This window comes from Primulina tabacum, chromosome 1, assembly GCF_025594145.1.
Source record: "Primulina tabacum isolate GXHZ01 chromosome 1, ASM2559414v2, whole genome shotgun sequence".
Classification (NCBI taxonomy): domain Eukaryota; kingdom Viridiplantae; phylum Streptophyta; class Magnoliopsida; order Lamiales; family Gesneriaceae; genus Primulina; species Primulina tabacum.
In genome coordinates this window covers 50,343,572-50,362,793 of record NC_134550.1, presented here as the reverse complement: position 1 = coordinate 50,362,793, position 19,222 = coordinate 50,343,572, and the positions used below count along the sequence as shown (strand labels likewise).

General features: G+C 33.7%; 2 protein-coding genes across 3 annotated transcripts; both read left to right on the top strand.

Moving 5' to 3' along the window:
* The first annotated feature begins 2,983 nt into the window (after positions 1-2,983).
* Positions 2,984-4,732, top strand: LOC142519324 (cytochrome c-type biogenesis CcmH-like mitochondrial protein). Of its 2 annotated transcripts, none has more exons than XM_075622309.1 (4): positions 2,984-3,154; positions 3,301-3,500; positions 4,012-4,143; positions 4,241-4,732. In XM_075622309.1, exons 2-4 carry the CDS (start codon positions 3,357-3,359, stop codon positions 4,439-4,441), a joined length of 477 nt encoding a protein of 158 aa, XP_075478424.1. In that variant the 5' UTR covers positions 2,984-3,154; positions 3,301-3,356; the 3' UTR covers positions 4,442-4,732. The 2 variants fall into 2 exon arrangements, with proteins under 2 accessions (XP_075478424.1, XP_075478432.1); XM_075622317.1 differs by having other exon boundaries at positions 2,986-3,154; positions 3,267-3,500.
* A 3,852-nt stretch (positions 4,733-8,584) lies between these two features.
* Positions 8,585-19,167, top strand: LOC142546452 (putative CoA ligase CCL8). The gene is given in 18 exon segments (XM_075654180.1): positions 8,585-8,884; positions 9,990-10,159; positions 10,663-10,836; positions 11,109-11,262; positions 11,398-11,486; positions 11,788-11,859; positions 11,968-12,018; positions 12,151-12,258; positions 12,496-12,594; positions 12,778-12,870; positions 16,985-17,062; positions 17,358-17,462; positions 17,885-17,975; positions 18,170-18,243; positions 18,373-18,408; positions 18,410-18,553; positions 18,755-18,808; positions 18,887-19,167. Coding segments are annotated over 18 exon segments (1,818 nt in total). The 5' UTR covers positions 8,585-8,703; the 3' UTR covers positions 18,932-19,167.
* The last annotated feature ends 55 nt before the right edge of the window (positions 19,168-19,222 follow it).

The window sequence follows — 19,222 nt, the reverse complement described above, 5'->3', positions numbered from 1 at the left end:
AAACGTGGAGTTTGAGCTGATGTATGGTTTAAAAGATTTGAGTTGCAAACTTTTAGCAAAGCAACAAGCACTCGAACCTACATATCAATCAATAATTTTAATAATTATTCAAATGATAGTACTTACTAATTTTAATAATTAATTATATAAAATAGCACTCCATGCGTGTATCATATGGATAAAATACTAGTTCTGACAACAATAATGTTTTTTCAAAAAAATAATTTTTTTTTACAAATATTTTCAAATTGAAAATTAAAAAATTCACTGCTAAAATAAGAACAAACAATGCAATTATAGTATAATAAAATAGTAAAATAGTATACTATAATAATAAAAACACTATGTATGAGTATGTCGACACAAGTTTTATGAGAATATTGTAAGGAATTGATAGATTTTATATAGCTAAAAAAGATTAAGTTTTTTAATTTATATTATAGAAGTTAAATAAAAACAATATTGGAAGCTCATTGATCATGTCAATTTATAATTTGACAGTTTATTATAATGCAAGTACACACCATCGCTTATTTAGTAAATATTAGACAACACATAATATACAATCTGAGAATAATTTATCTATCTGTATACTTATTATATTATAGTCTATCTCTATCTAATTATCTATCTATATCTATTCTATATCTCTATTGTTTATTTATAAAAGTAGGAGTTGATTTGTGAGTTTACGAAAATGTTCATTTTTTAGTTATTTTTGGGGTTTCACGGGGTTGATTGTATTTTGTAACATCTTTTTGAAGTTGTTCAGGTCATTTTCTATATTAGATTAGTAATAATTAATAATAATAATAATAAGTTCATAAAAAAATTGGAGTTGATTTGTGAGTTTACGAAAATGTCCCAGTGTTTCTTAGTTATTTCTTTGGTTTCATGGGCTTCGTTATCTTTTCCGGTACCTTTCCGAGGTTATTTAAGTAATTTTAAATGCTAGTTTAGTAGTTTCATGAAAAAAAATTGCACAAATACTTTGCAAGTATCTATGAAAAATCTTTGGCACTCTAGACTTTTTATCATAGGAAATTTTAATTTTAGCTATACATATGGCAAGTATAAATACAGTTAATTATAAAAGAACTAAACAACTTATTTTTTTTCATTTTCTAGAAAATGTGGTTGGAATATCCTATTCACTCAGGTAAATATAATTTTTTGATCCCACTTTAAAAACGAGCTTTTTAACTGTTCACATCAAAATTTTAAATATTTTAATAAAATAAAGTAAGAAAAAAGTGTTTTCTGAAAGTAATGTTTCACGCTTCTTGAAAAGACGTGACTTGCAAATTTTTTTTTAAATTCAAGTCACGCCTAATGACATGGCGTAACTTGCATAATATATATTTTTTAAAGCAAGTTACGCCAATTAATTGGGCATGAGTTGAATAAATTTTTTTTTTTTGTAAAAAAAACAAGTCACGCCACGCCAATTGAATAAGCGTGACTTGCTTAATTTTTTTTAAATAATTGTTGGACGCTTGTGATGGAGGAACCATCCCAAATAAAAGACTGTTATTAATTATTGACATATGCATGCATTGGTTTCGTGCAGTGATGTGACAAGATCCTCACGTGTAAATACAATTGAGTAAAAAATAAATATCATGTCATCGGTAGTTTCCAGCTCAATTTCAGAAGTCTTCGGCTCAACATCTATCATGAGATAGTGGACTTTCTTGTCATCACTTTCACTTGATGAAGTCCCCAAATTGGATTGTTTTGAATCTGAATTGGCCCATTTTCTTTTGCTCTCCTCAAGCAATAAGCACTCTTTGATATTTATTATTTATTAAAGATCTTCTTTCATGTTTGGGCTGCAGCATCTCAAATGGTTTTTTTCATATTTATTTGATTTATTACAATTTTCAATGAAATTGTTTTGTTTCTCACGGTTGAAACAAGCTTGATTTTCATTACCTTGGTATTTTTTATGATAAGAACTGAATTTGGACGGATTTTTCTTCATAAATTTGTCAAATTTCTTAATAAATAAGAACATAGCCTCATTGCTTATCTGGTTAGCATATTTTCTGCTAGAGATTTCTTTATTAACGATTGGTGTTGATGTTGTGGCGGCTAGAGCTTTTGTTGGTTGAGGAATAGATGACTCCTCTTCTGTCTTGATCCCCAACTCAAACACGTAAGCTTTCAAGCCAGCAAACAAATCATAATCGCTAATTTGTTGAGGTCTTTGGACTCCCTCATGGCCACTATCTTTACATCTCATTCTCTGGTAAGTGTTCTCATCACCTTCAAAGAAATCTCACGGTTAGAATATTACTTATCGAGATATGGAAGTTCAATAATGATACTAATCATACTATTAAACCATCCATCAAACTCATGTAGAGATTCGTCAAGCTTCATTTTGGCGTTATCGATCTTGTAGATAGCAATAGTTAGCTTGTTCTGATGTTCTCCTTGATCTGGTTATTGTCCTCACAGAGTTGGATCAGCTTTTCTCAAATCTCTTTGGTTGTAGAACAAGTATTAATTTTACCGAACATGTTCTTGTCCAAAATCTTGTGAGGATATCTTTGGCTACATTGTCGAGGTTGGTTTTATTCTTATCCTCACCCGTCTCGAACTAGTGATTTTCCACCATCTTTGGAATACCATCAGATACTGCAACGATTAGATTGATTTTTAAGATCTTCGTTAGACCATCTGTGATGACATATCACATATCACCATCGTGAGCCACTAAATGTGTATGCATATATATTTTTCAGTTATTATAATCTTCTTTAAAAAACATATGAAAACATGAAATAATAGGATAACTAAATTTTCAACTTTTTTATTGTTTGATTATTTTTTATGAATTGTTTTTGAGAATTTAATAGATATTTCTAATTTTGTTATATTTTAATTGAATGGAGGAAGTCATAATTTTTAAAATTAATCAGATTTTTTTGTAATAATAGAAAACTTGAAGGAGGGAAACGTGATTAATACTTAAAAAAAATTAATAAGGAGATTTTAAATTTTCAGATTATCATTATTGGCGAGACTGGAAGGCTCGTTACGATTCAGTAGTGAGCTCTGCAGTTTGTTTGATGAGATGACAGAAGTCGAACACGCTGAGAGAGAGGACAGTAGTTAATCGATTCAATCTCTCCATACGTCGATTCAGGTAATTTTAACGCTGTGCTAAGGTCTGTAGACCTCTGGGGGAGCTGGGGGTACCCAACCTGTTTGATAAAATGCTTACATGAAAATTAATGATAATACTATTACATTTTTAGATCATTGGTCTATGCTCCTCTTTTGGGATTCTAGTGTAATTGTTCTGGAGCTGCAAAATATATTTGTTTGCTGATTTTGAGCGGAGATTGATGGAGACCAAAGAGGATGAAGTGAGGCAGGAGCGAATAGTGGAAGCGCGAGCAAGAAACATAAGTCATAATGTGAGGTGCACTGAGTGTGGCAGCCAGTCTATTGAAGATTCTCAAGCAGACATAGCAATTCTTCTGCGTAAGGTGCGGGCTTTGTTCCTTTTGAAATTTTGTGAAATGCGCTAAAGATTTTTTTAAAAAAACGCCGGTGTTTGATGTTGGATCACTGTTGTTAGAGGATGTGAAGTGTGATATATATCTGAAACCAAAGTCTGGTGAAATTTTGATGAAGATTGAAGCGACATGTTTTTGGCTGATAACACTTGACGACTTATGTTTCTTGGAATCACATATGAAATGGCTGATAGTTAAAGTGGTCGATGCCTTGGGCAATGGGGAAGAATATATTAGTAGAATTTTTATGGCCTCTGCTTCATCTGGTGAATTTTGTATCTTGTTCTTATTTCTCGCAAGAAATCTAGTTTGAGGATGCATTTTGTATTTGGCTCTTAACTCTGGCAAGAGAGTATGTGCTGTATACATCTGAAGTTACTGTTGGGCTAATTAAAAATTTGAACTTCTGCAAAGTTTTATATTTCTTGATCACTCTTTGATATGGAGACGTTCACACTGATATCTCGTGTTTCTGAATTAGTTGATCCGAGATGAAATTCGGGGAGGGAAATCTGATAAAGATATTTACAAGAAACTCGAGGATGATTTTGGCGAGACTGTGCTTTATGCACCAAAGTTTGATATGCAAACTGCTGCTCTTTGGCTGTCACCGGTTAGTTAAAGATGCTAGTGTACCTGATCAGATTTTAATTGTAAATATCTTGGTAACTTGCACTAACATCAGAATATCGATGAAATGATGGTAACAGCTTTTGATTGCTGGTGCTGCCGGAGGCATATGGGGTTACAAGAAATACAGGCAAAAGAATAATGTACACATTATGGCCTTAAACCTTGTGAGAGGAGTCCCATTAACTCCAAAGGAGAAAGAAACCATGCTGGAGATTCTCACACCACCCCCTTCAGAAAGAACTCCAGTTTCTTGGTTGAGAAGGTTGCTGCAACGGTAATTTGATGATATATCTCCTGGAACCTCGTTGGATGGATGTTAAGCCATGAAATTTCCGTAGTTCTAATCGTGAATGATAATTTGAAGAAGTGGGGCGAGTCAGTAAAGAACATGCTTCAGTCTAAGGAAATGTATTTTTATTGTTAATAATTGTCATGGTTTCACTCTACTTGATGCATCATTATTTGCTGGACAGATTCTCATGTCCTGTTCTGTTCATTTCCTACTACCATCTTATTATTTTCATTGTTAAATTGATTGAAACAAGTGGGCAGGAATGTTCTTGAGTTTATAGTTAATTGTTCAAACAAATTTTGTGTATTGAATAGATGAAATTACAAATTTGAAGAAATAGTATTGTAAGTTAAATTTAGAGTTTGGATCTTCTATCGTGCACAGTCCAAATAAATAAATTACACAAGAATACTTTTGATTTGATTCAGAGTGACTTGGATCAACTTTTCCGTTGAATTGTCAGCGTTTTTGAAAATCCGTGTTTAAAAAACCCAACTAAATTAGGAGCTATTCAAGGAATTTATACTTATACATGAATTATTATTATGGGCAAAAACTTGTGTGAGATGGTCTCACATGTCGTATTTTATGAGACATATATCTTATTTGGGTCATCCATGAAAAAGTATTACTTTTTATGCTAAGAGTATTACTTTTTATTGTAAATATTATCGTTAGGATTGACCCGTCTCACAGATAAAAATTCGTGAGACCGTCTCATAAGAGACCTACTCATTATTATGATATGGGTGAGCGGGGAAGAATATAATTCATGCTATAAATTATTGAGTTTTGTGATCAACTATGAAAGATTTTTCAGAGTAAAATTATTCACCTTTGCGTTTAATAGGTTTTTGTATGAACATTGGCAAATGGACTAAACAAAATTCTTTTAGTTTCGATCCCCAGAGTGAGTATAGCCCAACGAATAGGCTATTTTCGAGTATTTTCCATGCATCTTACAATAATTATATTTCAGAAAATAAAATATTTTCCAAAGTAAACAAATTTGTGGTCTGTCATTGGAGTATGAACTTTGGGGTCACCTAATTTCGAAGTCTGAAAACAGGAAATTGAAGTTAAGGTTAGCAAACAAAGGCAAACATATAGACGTTATTACACACCACGAAGGTCGAAACATTATTGATGTAGTCAAAAAATGATATTACCATAATATCCGAAGAGTAAACTTTGTGGGTTGTTATCTGCATTGCAAAACGAAGTGAGTGACTCCGAGGTTGGTCGACGAAAACACTCTGACGTTGAAATCAGTAGTTATTCCATAAAAGCTCCAAAGAACTAGATTATTTTACTGGTAATAGAGAGCATACCCTGTGAATGTGAAAACATAATTTGTTCATAGATTTCAAAAAGTTTTGCAGGCTTAACCTCTTTGAAGGTTTTTGAATTTAAGAGTCTAAATCTGTTTTAAGAAAACTGTACATGCTACAGGCCTCGGTTTGATTTTGCTTTTTTTTACACAATAGTCATACTTTAAACATCACAATTGTTTCGGTTATTGCTTTATCTCTACAAATTCGTTTCTACGCTACTGGTTTTAGCAAATTTTCTAACAGTAATTGCTACATGCAATTTTATAACTACTTACAAAATTGTCATAGTAAATATATGTAATATCACAAAAACTCTTATGAGACCGTCTCACGAGTTAATTGTATGAGACGAGTTTCTGACCCGATCCATCTCATAAAAAATTATTATTTTTAATTGCAGATATGAATATGATTGACTCATTTCACATATATAGATATGTGATACCTTTCACTAAAGACAAATTCATGTAATATAACCCAATAAACAAAACCTTATGTAACAGACAACATTTCTCAGCATATAATCATTAATTGTAGATATCATCTATATTGAAAACATAAGTTCATGCAACCTTATGTACGATAATAATTATTCTTATGGTTATTTAGTAATTACTAAGAAGATTATAATGTTAGTCTAACAAATGCCCTCAGTTTTATTAATGATAAAAACAACGAATTATTTCAAGCTCAACTGTTGTTATTATGTATTTATAAGTTTCTAGCCGTTGGACAAGTTAAGACGCTCACCACTTAATCAGAAGCTCAAACTACAGACATCATCAGTAGATCATCACTTAGATTTGCTTATAAGCGGACCGATTTATCGAAGAAGTTTCATAGTCAAACCGTTAAACTCTAACCGCATTCCAACCAATTAGATATTAGCAGATAAATATGGATACAATAAACTCAAGCTATTTGATGCTATCAAATAAAATGTCATGCACATTATCTTACCGACTCCCGATTGACATGAATACTTTCTAAAATATCAAGATTCAATCAACATTTCAGAAGCTAAAATAATCAAATCCATAAAAACAAAGAAGCAATAAATGAACATTTAAAACAATGTACGATGAAGGGAAGTTGACAATGTCATTATGTCAAGAAATGATACAAATGATTGTTGAAAAATTTTTCGACCGTTAGAAAACTTTGAGTATAATTATACTATTAGACTATAAAGTGAAATAATTAAAAATCATTTGAAACATAATATGGTTAATTTACTGTTCAAATAAAGAAAGCTCATCATATTATGCAGTCGAAAATTCTATTCTATCTGAAAATGGAGAACTTTAATCAACATCAACGACAACAAACATTTATTTAATGGCAAAAACTTGTGTGAGACGGTCTCACGGATCGTATTTTGTGAGACATATATCTTATTTGGGTCATCCATGAAAAAGTATTACTTTTTATGCTAAGAGTATTACTTTTTATTGTGAATATCGGTAGGGTTGACCCATCTCACAGATAAAAATTCGTGAGACCGTCTCACAAGAGACCTACTCTTTAATTTATTGCTAAATTTTTTCATAAAAATCGAAATTATAAAAAACCATCAAAATCGAAACCTTAATTCTTAAAAAACTCAATGGCAAGGTAAAAAAAATTTCAATGAACAAGAACACAAAATCCAACGAAATAACAAAACAAATACGGAAAAAACGTTTTTTTTAAATACTTAAACTAAAGTACTATAGAAATGTCAAAATCTAGGAAGAAGAAAATCTCGTTATCGTGAGAGGAGAAAGTTGGAGTTACCTGCTAGAGATTAGTTGTTTGCAACATCATCGATTTCTTTCTCAAGGTTGAGCCAAATTTCGAATGTGATGGCATAAAGAAAGAAAAAAAAATTTGTCCCTCGGGAAATTAGGGCTGGGTTTTGATAATATTAGGAGCGTGACAGTCATATGTCATGTCTATCGTTAGTTCTAACCATTAAATTGACGAAATGACCAAATTGGTTAAAATTTGTAAAAGTTTAGGACTAAACCAAGAACACCGAAATATTTGAGACTAAACAGGGAAAGATGTCAAACGTATGAAACTAAACTAGGTCTTTTTCCATTACATGTCATGCTTTCCGTTAGTTTTAACTATTAAATTGATAGAAGGACCAACTAGGACAAAATTTGTAAACGTTAAGGACTAAATCGGGAACAACGAAACATTTGAGACCAAATATCTGAGACTAAACCAGGCGTTCTTTTCTCATCACATGTCATGTGTGTCGTTAATTTTAATAATTTAATTGATGGAAGGACCAACAAGGTCAAATTTTGTAAACATTTAGCACTAAACTATTTAAGCCAAAACATTTGGGACTAAATCGGGAAAGAGACCAATATCTAGGGCTGAATCAGGTCTTTCTCCATCAAATCAAGACAAAAGTTAACCTGAATCTCTCGAATTTCACTCGTTATTTATCCGATGGAACTGAACGACAATGACCAATAAAATATATTTTTCTAATTATCATGTTTTCAATTATCCTTACTTGCATTTTTCAGGCAAGTCTATCACATATAGTGGTTAAAATGATTTACATACTATAATTATGCGGGAGTAAAAGAATAATCTATTTTTAAAATATTAAAAATAAATCTCTTGAAATCAGAACACACGAGATTGTGATAAAATATTAAAAACAATGAAATGATGGACTCAACTACCACCTTTGCTGTCACCCGTCCTTCGTCATTGCGACCTACCATCCCCACAATTTGAATGAGAGGCGGAGCCCACGATGTGAATTCCAGTCTTCCACGCAGCCAAAAAAATCACTGATACACCCAAAATATACTATAATTTCACTCTAGTACTTGTATTAATTTATACTGTTATTTTGGGTGGAAAGTTGAGGCTTTGGAGGGTCACCGCGCGAGCTCCCCACCTAACCATGCGCATATTTAAGGCCATTAATCATGTGACCAGACAACAATCCTTATCATATTTAACTTGTACCTGTTGCCTAGGATCTCGTCCTTCCTGTTCGGGATTGGGATTCCTGTGTTTTCTCTCTGTTTTTTCTCTCAAGTTACCAGACTTCGGTTCCTTTCCTTCTCGGTTCTTTAGTTCTGGTATGCATTTCTTGGACTTTGTTTTATGGTGTAAGGATTTGTAGTATTCATTTTGACTAGAAATTAGTTGGAACTTTAAATCATGGTGTGGCGCTGAAACGGGTTTTGAGAAAAAAAATTAATTCATCAGCGGAATTGGTTTTTGTTGCTGAAGGTTGCTAATTGAGGTAACTATGTGCATTTCGGATGGTTTTGATTTTGCATTGTCGTTTGAATGTTGCAAGTCTTGTGTTTTTTGGATCTTATTACCTTCAATTATCTGAAAGGTTCTTGTGGCTTATATAGCATATGAGTTTATTTAGTTTGAATATAAGTTCAGAACTTGAAATGTGAATCCATGAATGGCAGCAAAAATAAATCTTGTTTCATATATGGCTGGGGCAATTAATTAGTGGAAGTGGATTATAGTTTGGCTTTGTTAAGGTATTGGAAGTGGATTAGTGACTGTGTAAATTGCTTGCTTCTTTACATATGCAAATAATTTGAAAAATATGTTATCCTATTTCTCCTGGACTTGGTTTGATTTCTAGATCTACATTTGGTTCGAAAATGTTAACTTTGGACTTGAGCTTCCTTCAAATATTGACTAAATATTTCCCAAGCACTTTGATTAGTTGAACTTTTTTGATCACATGAAACTTGGATATGTCTATATTGACCCTATTCGAAGATATAACACCTAATCTTGTCTAAACATGCATGGGATGAAGATGATATTTACATAACATCCCATTTCATCCTATACTTATCCTTATGTTTCTTTAAGAATCAAAGGTTATTGTTTATGTCTCTTCTGTATGTCTCTTCCACGTTTCTCTTTTACATTTCTGATCAACTAAGATGTTTTATCGGCCCAGTGTGGTTATTTGATAAACGTGTTTATCTAGGTAGTTAGGCATTTTCATTTGTTATCGAAGGATATTATCATTAGGAGTTGATTATTCGCAACGTGGAGAAGTTTTTGAGGCCTTTTTAAGTTGGTAATATTATATTTTGCCTTATTCTGATTTAATTATGTATTTCTTATTGGGTTTGAAGGTATAGAATGCACAAGGTACTAAGATTGCGTGATTTTTAGTTTTGCTTGTCTGATCTTATCATACAGATACACATCATAGTACAAGTATGGAGCTCGTTGAGGCAGTTGCCAGAAGAGAATCTACTTCGCCGGGGAGTATTGCAATTAGAGCTGATCAACAAAATTACAGTTATCATCAACTAATCTCATCTGCTAGGATGATATCTAGTTTGTTACGCAAAGCTGATCTGAAGACTGTAAGATGAGGCATCTTTTAGTCTTATATGTTTCACTAGGTTTAAGCTGTAGCATGTACTGTTGCTTAAACTGCATTGAAGCGGTAGTGAGTAGTGTTTTGATATCAGTTAGGAACAGAAGCAATGATTCAGTACAAGTGCATCTTTTGTTAAGGTTTTCTGGAATGGGTTCTTGTTTTGGCATTTATTGAATTAATACTGGAATTTTGGATCCCATTTTAATTATAGCATGTTTTACATTAAACATTACTTGAATTCACTGATGGACTTGTTTGTCTTTTTGTTTTGTCATGTGGCTAAATCTTGAATTCTGCGTTTTAAAATGGCTTACAATCTTTATATCCTTATTGCATGATGAATTCTTCTCCCTTTGAGTTGGTATCAACATTTGATAAATTTTGGCATTTCTTGAGGATGGAAAACCATTAAATTTTTTAAGTATTTAAGCTTCATATTCTTTATGAAAAGCCGACCATAGAATCACATGAATTTATACTTTGTAGGTAATTGATGTCAATGAAAAAAAAAATCTTGCTGGAGCAAGGGTAGGGATTGTTGCTAAACCTTCAGCTGAATTTGTTGCTGGAGTACTTGGTACATGGCTCAGTGGAGGTGTCGCAGTCCCTCTCGCTCTCAGCTACCCTGAAGCTGAGCTACTGCATGTGATAAATGATTCGGTTCGTTTCCCTGAATTTCACATCGTGATTTGCTTAACATTGTTATCAGTTCACATCCCTTGGGAAGACCTCTTTTATTTTGAATGGCATAGACCTACTCTATGCAAAGCAAATGCATGCTATCAACTTGAGTTTAATACTCTTGTGTTTTGAAACAATATGTGTTATTTTGTATAGATACATATATGTCATCAACTTAGAAAGTAATATAGAACCTCTAGATGTGATGTAGTTTTTTATATTTTAATCTTATGAATTTCATTTTTATTTAGGATATTGTGATGATTCTGAGTACTGAAGATCATCAAGATCTTGTTAAAGGTGTTGCAGCTAAAACTTCTTCACAGTTATTTATTCTTCCTCCTGTTCCCAACATAAACACGGTATCAACTGAACTTGAGCTCACAACGAATGGGGACATAAAAGGTAATAAATCTTTTCAGGGTAGTGAAATCTGGAATGGATTTTTGTATCCTGGAGATTTTCTATCACATTTGTTTTTTTGTTTTTCCTATTCAGCTTGGTGGCATTATCTTGTCATACTTTGATGTTTTAATGTAGGTGACGACCCAGCACTGATTATATACACCAGTGGAACAACTGGTAAACCTAAAGGAGCTGTGCACACACACAAAGGTGTCTTATCACAGGTACTTGCTACACGTGATTTTCCTTGTGGTCGTTCCTGCCATTCAGGCAGTCAATATAAATTAGTTCGCCAAACAATATAATACGCATATGAAATCTGCTGTTGTAGATTGATCTTTTTCTTTCTTTGGTTTCTGATATTGTTTACTGCTATAAATTTGCAATGTTATTCCTTTAAAAAAATCAGGTTTATCACTTGGATTGGCAGTTCTTGCGGTTGAAACTGGATTTTTAGCATCTCATTCTTTCATGTTCACATGAAATTTCAAGTTGTTCATAACTGAAAATTTGTCATTATTTCAGGCTCAAATGTTGTCAGGTGCTTGGAGATACACTTCAACCGATCAATTCTTGCATTGTCTACCTCTGCATCATATCCATATAGGCGTGTTGCTCTTTTGAGCATTGTGTAGTGTATTAATTCCTATGACATTTTATCTTGAAAATTTATATATCGTGTTTCTCTTAACTTCCTCCATACATGTGCATGGCCTTTACAATGCTTTGCTCGCCCCTCTCTATGCTGGTTCAACGGTAACTCCCTAAGCTCCACTCCGCACTCGCGAAGTTCCTTAAAGAAGGCATCATTTGTGCTAATTATTCTACAAGTTTGGTTCATCGGCATCAGTCTGATCAACGGTCTTCTAAGTATTTGTGTTTCAACAGGTTGAATTCATGCCAAAATTCAGCGTGAGGGGAGTCTGGCAAAGATGGCGAGAATCTTATCCTAGTGATCAAACTAAATCCAATGATGCCATTACTGTATTCACTGGAGTAAGCTTCATCTTTGATATCAGCATCACTATAAATTTTGACATTCATATTGGATCCTCCTGTACAATAGCAATAAATTTAGACCAACGATCTATGATTCTCATGAAACTGTTCGTGCATGATTTTGTTTAGATTGCTTCCCTCCATTGCTTGTATTATAGTTTCTCGACATCCCAGTCAATTAAATCCAAAAAAAATTGTAGTTCTTGATTTTCTTTCATTATCTTTATGCCATAGGTCCCAACAATTTATACTCGTCTAATACAAGGGTATGAAGCTATGGATCCGGCATTGCAAGCTGCTTCGGCTTCGGCTGCTAGACTGTTGCGCCTTATGGTAACTCTTGCTGTGATTCTCTGATGCGTCAAACATTTAAATATCTTAATAGAAATTGGAATGGCTGTTATTGGATGTTGTTTTAGCCTCATATGGTTATCGTGTTGTGAGAATCCATATCCAATAATGCTTGTCTTCTTGCTATCTACCGTATTGTTGAACTGTTAGGCTATTGATGTCTAGATGTGCGGCTCTTCTGCACTGCCTCTTCCAGTTATGCAACAATGGGAAAGTATCACCGGGCATCGTCTTCTGGAACGATATGGCATGACAGAGGTTAGCATTTGTCTTTAATTTGTGGTTGTGTCATGCCTCGAGACCGAGGTGGGTCGACATTCGGTGTTGTTTCACAATACACAATCGTAAAACTACGAATCTCGTAGTAATCATGTACAACGAAAGTAAAATAATAGTGTAGGTCAAAGATTCATTTCTATCGAATGAGGCTTCATCAGCATCCCTAAAATGCATTTCATCTTCAATCTGTTCTCATTCTTATTTGGGTTGTGAGTGTAAGGGATAAATATTTTGTGAAATACTCATCAAATGAGGCCCGATCAAATAACAAAATATGCATATGATCCTTGATAATATGCAAGATGCGTAATCAAGGAAACAAAGACAATCTTTCAAAACCAGGCATGTCTTCATCATAACACAATCTTGAACTTATATTTATAGTATTAATACTGAAATTCTTCTCATATTCTATGACGTTAATTATCAATCCCCTGTATGTAAATTCTCTAAGGGGTGAGACCATACATCGCTTATTATTATTCATCGCATAAGGATCATAACTTATTATGTTTTCGGAAAATTTCCTTTACCATTTCAAATCAAATCATAATAGTGCTTTTGAATTTATAACATGCTTGTGATGTTCAATTATATTTAATAACAAGATGAACAACTCGAAATTATAAATATCGTAGCCAAATAAACCTTTAGAAATAAAGGTCGAATAAATCATGCCATGTCATGAACGATCGATTTAAAGCTTACATACTGATTATAAAACTTAAGCTCATTTATGAAATTATGCTCCAAAAACGATGAAGGAACAAACTGGAATCTATGTGGCACGTATACTCTTAAATTTTTTTTTGAAGTATCCGAAACGGATACGACACGTCAATATGCGTGTCGGATACGGCAAAATCCGCGTCGTTGAATTTTTGTAGTTTTTATTTTTTCTTTTTAAATCACTCATATGAAGTTGTACATTATATATATTTATGTAGATATATATTATTTACAATATATTTATATGAATATGTATATTTCTACAATTTTTAATTTTTGAATACTAAATTTATATAAATATATATAAATAATTTTTTTGAAGGCTAATATTTTAATAATTGTAGTATCATAGCCATATCATGTCTTATATTTTCAAAATTTGTCTGATTGCCATATCCGTATCGTATTCGATACAATACCCGTACCCGTATCCGTACCCATGCGAAAATTGATGGGATATGATTCTCGGTTATTACAACACTCTCTTTATTGAAAGTTCCATCCTCGACACTCGAGGTCGTCAGATCTTTTAATAGGTTGGGATATTGTTTGCACATTTTTTATTCAATTTCCCAAGTAACGTTCTTTCCAGTGTGATTTGACCATTGTACCTTGATGTACGGGATGATTCTTTATCTTAATACCTGGTCCTTGGTATCTACGATCCGAATAGGGAACTCTTCGTATTTCAGTTCCTCATTGAAATTTCCTTCGATTAGGAGAGGTCATGCCTCAAGAATGTGACTCGGATCTTGAATGTATTTCCTCAATTGCGAAGATTGTGGAATCTTGACATATTGGATGGTAATTCTTGTCTGTATGCCAGTGTTCCCACTTTCTCCAAGATTTCAAATGGTCCGACACATTTAAGGTTTAGTTTTCAGCCTTACTAAATCAAACTACTTCTTTCATTGGGTAAACCTTTATGTAAGCTTTAGCTCTACCGAGATGGTAGTTTACCGTCAAGTCGTAGTCCTTCAAAGAGTTCAATATGTCGTCTTTATCTCATATTTAATTATTTTTGAGTGAACAAGTACTTGAGACATTGATGGTCGGAAGAACATGAGGAAAGTGATTCTATCCTCACTCTTTGTGCAACCATGACTTCGAGAAACCGTTGAGCTAATTCAGGATCGAGATTTTGCTTTGATGAAACTCAAAGAACAAGTCAAAGAAAGGAAGTCTCAAGATCTTCAGATCGACGACAAAGGAGTTCTATGGATGGAAGGACGATTGTGCGTACCTGACATCGATAACTTTCGACAAGAAGTAATGTTCGAAGCATACAAGTCGAATTTTTGGTTCACCCTGGAAACACACAGATGTATAGAGACTTAAAGAAGAATTTCGGATGGAGTGGAATGAAGAGGGATGTAGGAGAATTCTAGTCTGTCAATAGCTTAAAGCTTACTAGCAACGGCCTGGAAGACTTTTTCAACAACTGGAAATCCCAGAATGAAAATGAGAGCATATTTACATGGACCTTGTAATGGGTTTACCTGACAAAGTCACGATGAGATATGAGTAATTATAGATAGACTCACAAAATCTGCGCACTTCCTACACGTCTCATGAACTATAATCTGGACAAGTTGGCTACCTTGTACATGGATAATATTGTGCGATTACATGGAGTTCCGACAAACATTTTGTCCGATAGAGATCCAAGATTTGTATCTCGTTTCTGGAATAGGTTTCAAGAAGCTATGAGAACTAAGGTCATTCTCAGTACAACCTATCAACCACAAACTAATGGCCAAACGAGAGAACTATGCGATCTCTTGAGGATATGTTATGAACATGTTCCCTACTAGACTTTAGTGGCAACTGGAGTGAACATTTACCCTTAATTGAATTCGCTTACAATAACAATTACCACAACAACATTGAAATGACACCATACGAAGTCTTGTATGGACGAAAATGGTGATCACCCCTGTACTGGGATGAAGTAGGAGAAAAAGCCATCGCTGGACCTGAGCTTGTCCAAGAAATAGTGGACAAAGTAGCGATCGTCAAGGAAAGACTCAAGGCGGCCCAAGATCGATAGAAAAATTAGGTTGATCTGAAAAGAAGATGAATGGAATTCGATATCGGTGATAAAGCTTATTTAAAGGTTTACCCATTTAAGGGAATTATACTAAGCCTAAGAAACTAAACCCTAGATATGTCGGATCATTTGAAATCTTGGAAAAAGTGGGAACACTAGCATACAGAACATTACCACCCAATATGGCAAGGATTTACAACATATTCCACGTATCGCAATTGAGGAAATACATTCAAGATCCGAGTCACATTCTTGAGGCTGGACCACACCTAATCGAAAGAAATCTGAATGAGGAACTGAAATACAAAGAGGTCCTTGTTCGGATTGTAGATATCAAAGATCAGGTAATTTGGCTCTCTACCCACACCTATAAATATATGAGTCTCTCATTTCTGAACGGAGACAGTAAAATCTGCAGAAACAATCCACTATTTTCGAGCTAAAGCCCTGTGTTAGCAGCAAGTTTTGTTTTGAGCAACATTCTGTCCATTTTTCGAGTGATACTTTCAGGCCAAAATTCTGTCCGAACCCCGATCTCCACCGTTCATAATATACTATCTTATGTGCTGAATTCAGCCAAATCCAACAGTTTAATTTTCGTATATAGTTTTCGCAAGAAAACTGCTCAGATTATATCTACTGTTTTTCATCCATAAATTGGTCCAAAAGACTTTCAAACTCGATCTCCATCGTTCACTTGTGAACATACTACCCAAGTTTAAACTCGATCCAACGGTTGGGTGATAATTTTCATCTTGTTCCTTCAACGTTTTTGGAGCATAATTTCGTAAGTGAATCTTATTTTTTAAAACCAATATATATGCTTTAAATCGATCGTTCGTGATACGACTTGATCTACTCGACCTTTATTTCGAACTGTTTATTTGGATATGATATTTTTGCTTTCGAACCGTTCGAATTGCTATTATATAGTAAATGAAATTTTCCAAAATCATGTTAAGTTTATGGCCAAATGCGGTGAATAATAATAACCGATGTATGACTTTATCTTTTAGAGGAATTATATATAAGAGACTGATCAGTAACACAATGAAATATGAGATTAATTTCAGTGCTAATACTGTAAGTATATATTCAAGATAATCTTATGATGATGTCATGTTTGGTGAATTTTCGAAAGATTTTCTTTGTTTCATGTGATTACGCATCTTGCATATTATCAAGGATTATATGTTATTTTTTATTCTGTGTTACGTAAAACAACCTCGAATGTCGATTTATCCCGGTCTTGAGGCGCGACAGCTTCAATAAACGATTTTCCACGTTTATATCTTCAACGGGTTGATTTTGCAGTTTGTCATGGCACTTTCTAATCCCTTGATTGGTGAGCGGAAGGGAGGTACTGTTGGAAAGCCACTTCCTGGTGTGCAGGTCAGTATAAATTTTAATTGCCAGATTCTACATAAAAGGTGCTGTTTGGTTGATAAGAAGGAAAAAAAAAAAATATATATATATATATATATGGAGAGAGAGAGAGAGAGAGAGAGAGAATTAAGATCCTATTTTCGTTGAAAGACAACTCTTGATGACGTACTATAATTTAGTGTTGTGAAACACAAGTTTAAAAGAGTTGTTACATGTCATTCAAAAAAAAAAAAGTTGTTACATGTCCTTCTCAAATAGTATCACGAACCAATTAATTAAGGCTTATTTCTTGTAATGATAGGCCAAGATCATTGTAGAAGATGGTAGTGGTAATGGTAATTACGGGGTCGGCGAGCTCTGCATTAAAAGTCCTTCATTATTCAAGGAATATTGGAAACTTCCTGAGGTATTATTGATTATGAGGAGATAATTTTGTTATTCGTCATTCTTACAGAAACAAAAAACGTCAGTTTTAAATGTTTTCATCTAAGCAAAAAGAAACGGATATTATTTTAGATATGATAGTTCAAAATACTATATTTTTAAGAGGGAAGTAAAAGCACAAGCCAAAGCACTAGATGCCATAATTTTTGGCTTCTTGATAGTTGAATATTTTTTTTTTTGAAGTACTTCTAGAAGTTTCAAAATCCCAGTCTAAGATCGATTTTACCTCTAAAAACTGCTTTTGCAGAAAAAAAAAAGCTCTTTCTTTTATACAACTTGTATAACCATATACTCCGAATCTTCCAATGACAGGAATTTGTTATGGCTTCACTTGTATCCTTTTTTCCCTTTTCTTATTTTTCTTTCTTAATGATCATCTGCTAGGTGACTGCGCAGTCATTTATCGAAGATGGCTTCTTTAAAACTGGAGATGCTGCAAGAGTCGATGATGATGGATACTATGTCATCATGGGACGTGAGTACTTTCAATTCTTCAAAACTATCAAATGTTGGCTCAGTTTTTGTGGGGGCCTAGGTCCATATCCTATGCTCAAAGTGATTTTTTTTTAAAACCATAAACATGCTGTTAAAAAAATAAACTGGTGGTGATGTGTACTGCTCATGCTCTTGAAAATAAGCATTTTGTAAATATCCGATGCCATCATTCAGGTACTAATGCTGATATAATGAAAGTTGGTGGTTACAAGTTATCTGCGCTTGAAATTGAAGCAGTTCTTTTAGAGGTTTGCTGTATATTATGTTTCCTCATGACTTTTCTAGCTAAAAAGGTGATATATGCCGTGATTTTCCTGGATTGATAATGGTTAAAATTTGAAATTTTTTGTTGCTTTCAATGGACCTATCTTGCGCAGCATCCTATTATTTCCGAGTGCTGTGTGCTGGGTTTGCCCTGATAAAACCTATGGAGAAGCTGTGTGCGCGATAATTGTCCCAAATCCAGGACTTAGAAAAACAGACATGGAAGAGACCCGGCCTGCTTTAACTTTGGGAGAACTTTCTATCTGGGCCAAAGAGAGACTTGCGCCATACAAGGTATCACAACGCGTTCACCTCTTTGAAGTTTTATTGGTAAAACAGGTAGATCAACAAAATGCCTGCAGCAACTAAATATAAAGAAATCTAGATTATTTCTCAGTCGTAAACTATTCAAAAGTAGTCGGAAAAACGGTGTATAACCATTTGTTTATCGACGTTATCAAGTGGTGGTTTTGACTCATATCACTTTCTCATCAGATACCAACCCGTTTATTACTGTGGGAATCATTGCCTCGTAATGCTATGGGAAAGGTGATTTAATCATCGATTGGTCATTTCATTTATATCCGAGATTGTCGTCGAGATTCGGACTTATGTGTGTGATTTCAGGTGAACAAGAAGGAACTCAAGAGAAAGCTAGCTGGAGAAGTATAAGATAAGAGGGGGACTGCTGGCAGGCAGAAGAGTATCTTTTGCGCAAAGCGAAATGAAATTTTGCATACATGCAGGTTTTAGTTTCAGACGCGAAACTCTTGAATATTATCACGTTTAATACAATTATTTATTTAAATTTCTATGAAGAAAATAATGTATGATTTCGAAAAACAATTATATTTAGGAAATATCTTTATTTAAAAATAACATGATCAAATATAATTTTGTTGTTTTTACGTTTTTTCTAAAATATTTCAAATCGCTTTTATTATTTTAAATTCCAGCTTTAGT

Bases quoted from the DNA above. Each gene is read 5' to 3' on its own strand.
- LOC142519324 (XM_075622309.1), top strand. From the start codon at position 3,357: ATGGAGACCAAAGAGGATGAAGTGAGGCAGGAGCGAATAGTGGAAGCG. The intron at 3,501-4,011 runs GTGCGGGCTTTG...TTTCTGAATTAG, and splicing joins TAGCAATTCTTCTGCGTAAG to TTGATCCGAGATGAAATTCG. The intron at 4,144-4,240 runs GTTAGTTAAAGA...TGATGGTAACAG, and splicing joins CTGCTCTTTGGCTGTCACCG to CTTTTGATTGCTGGTGCTGC.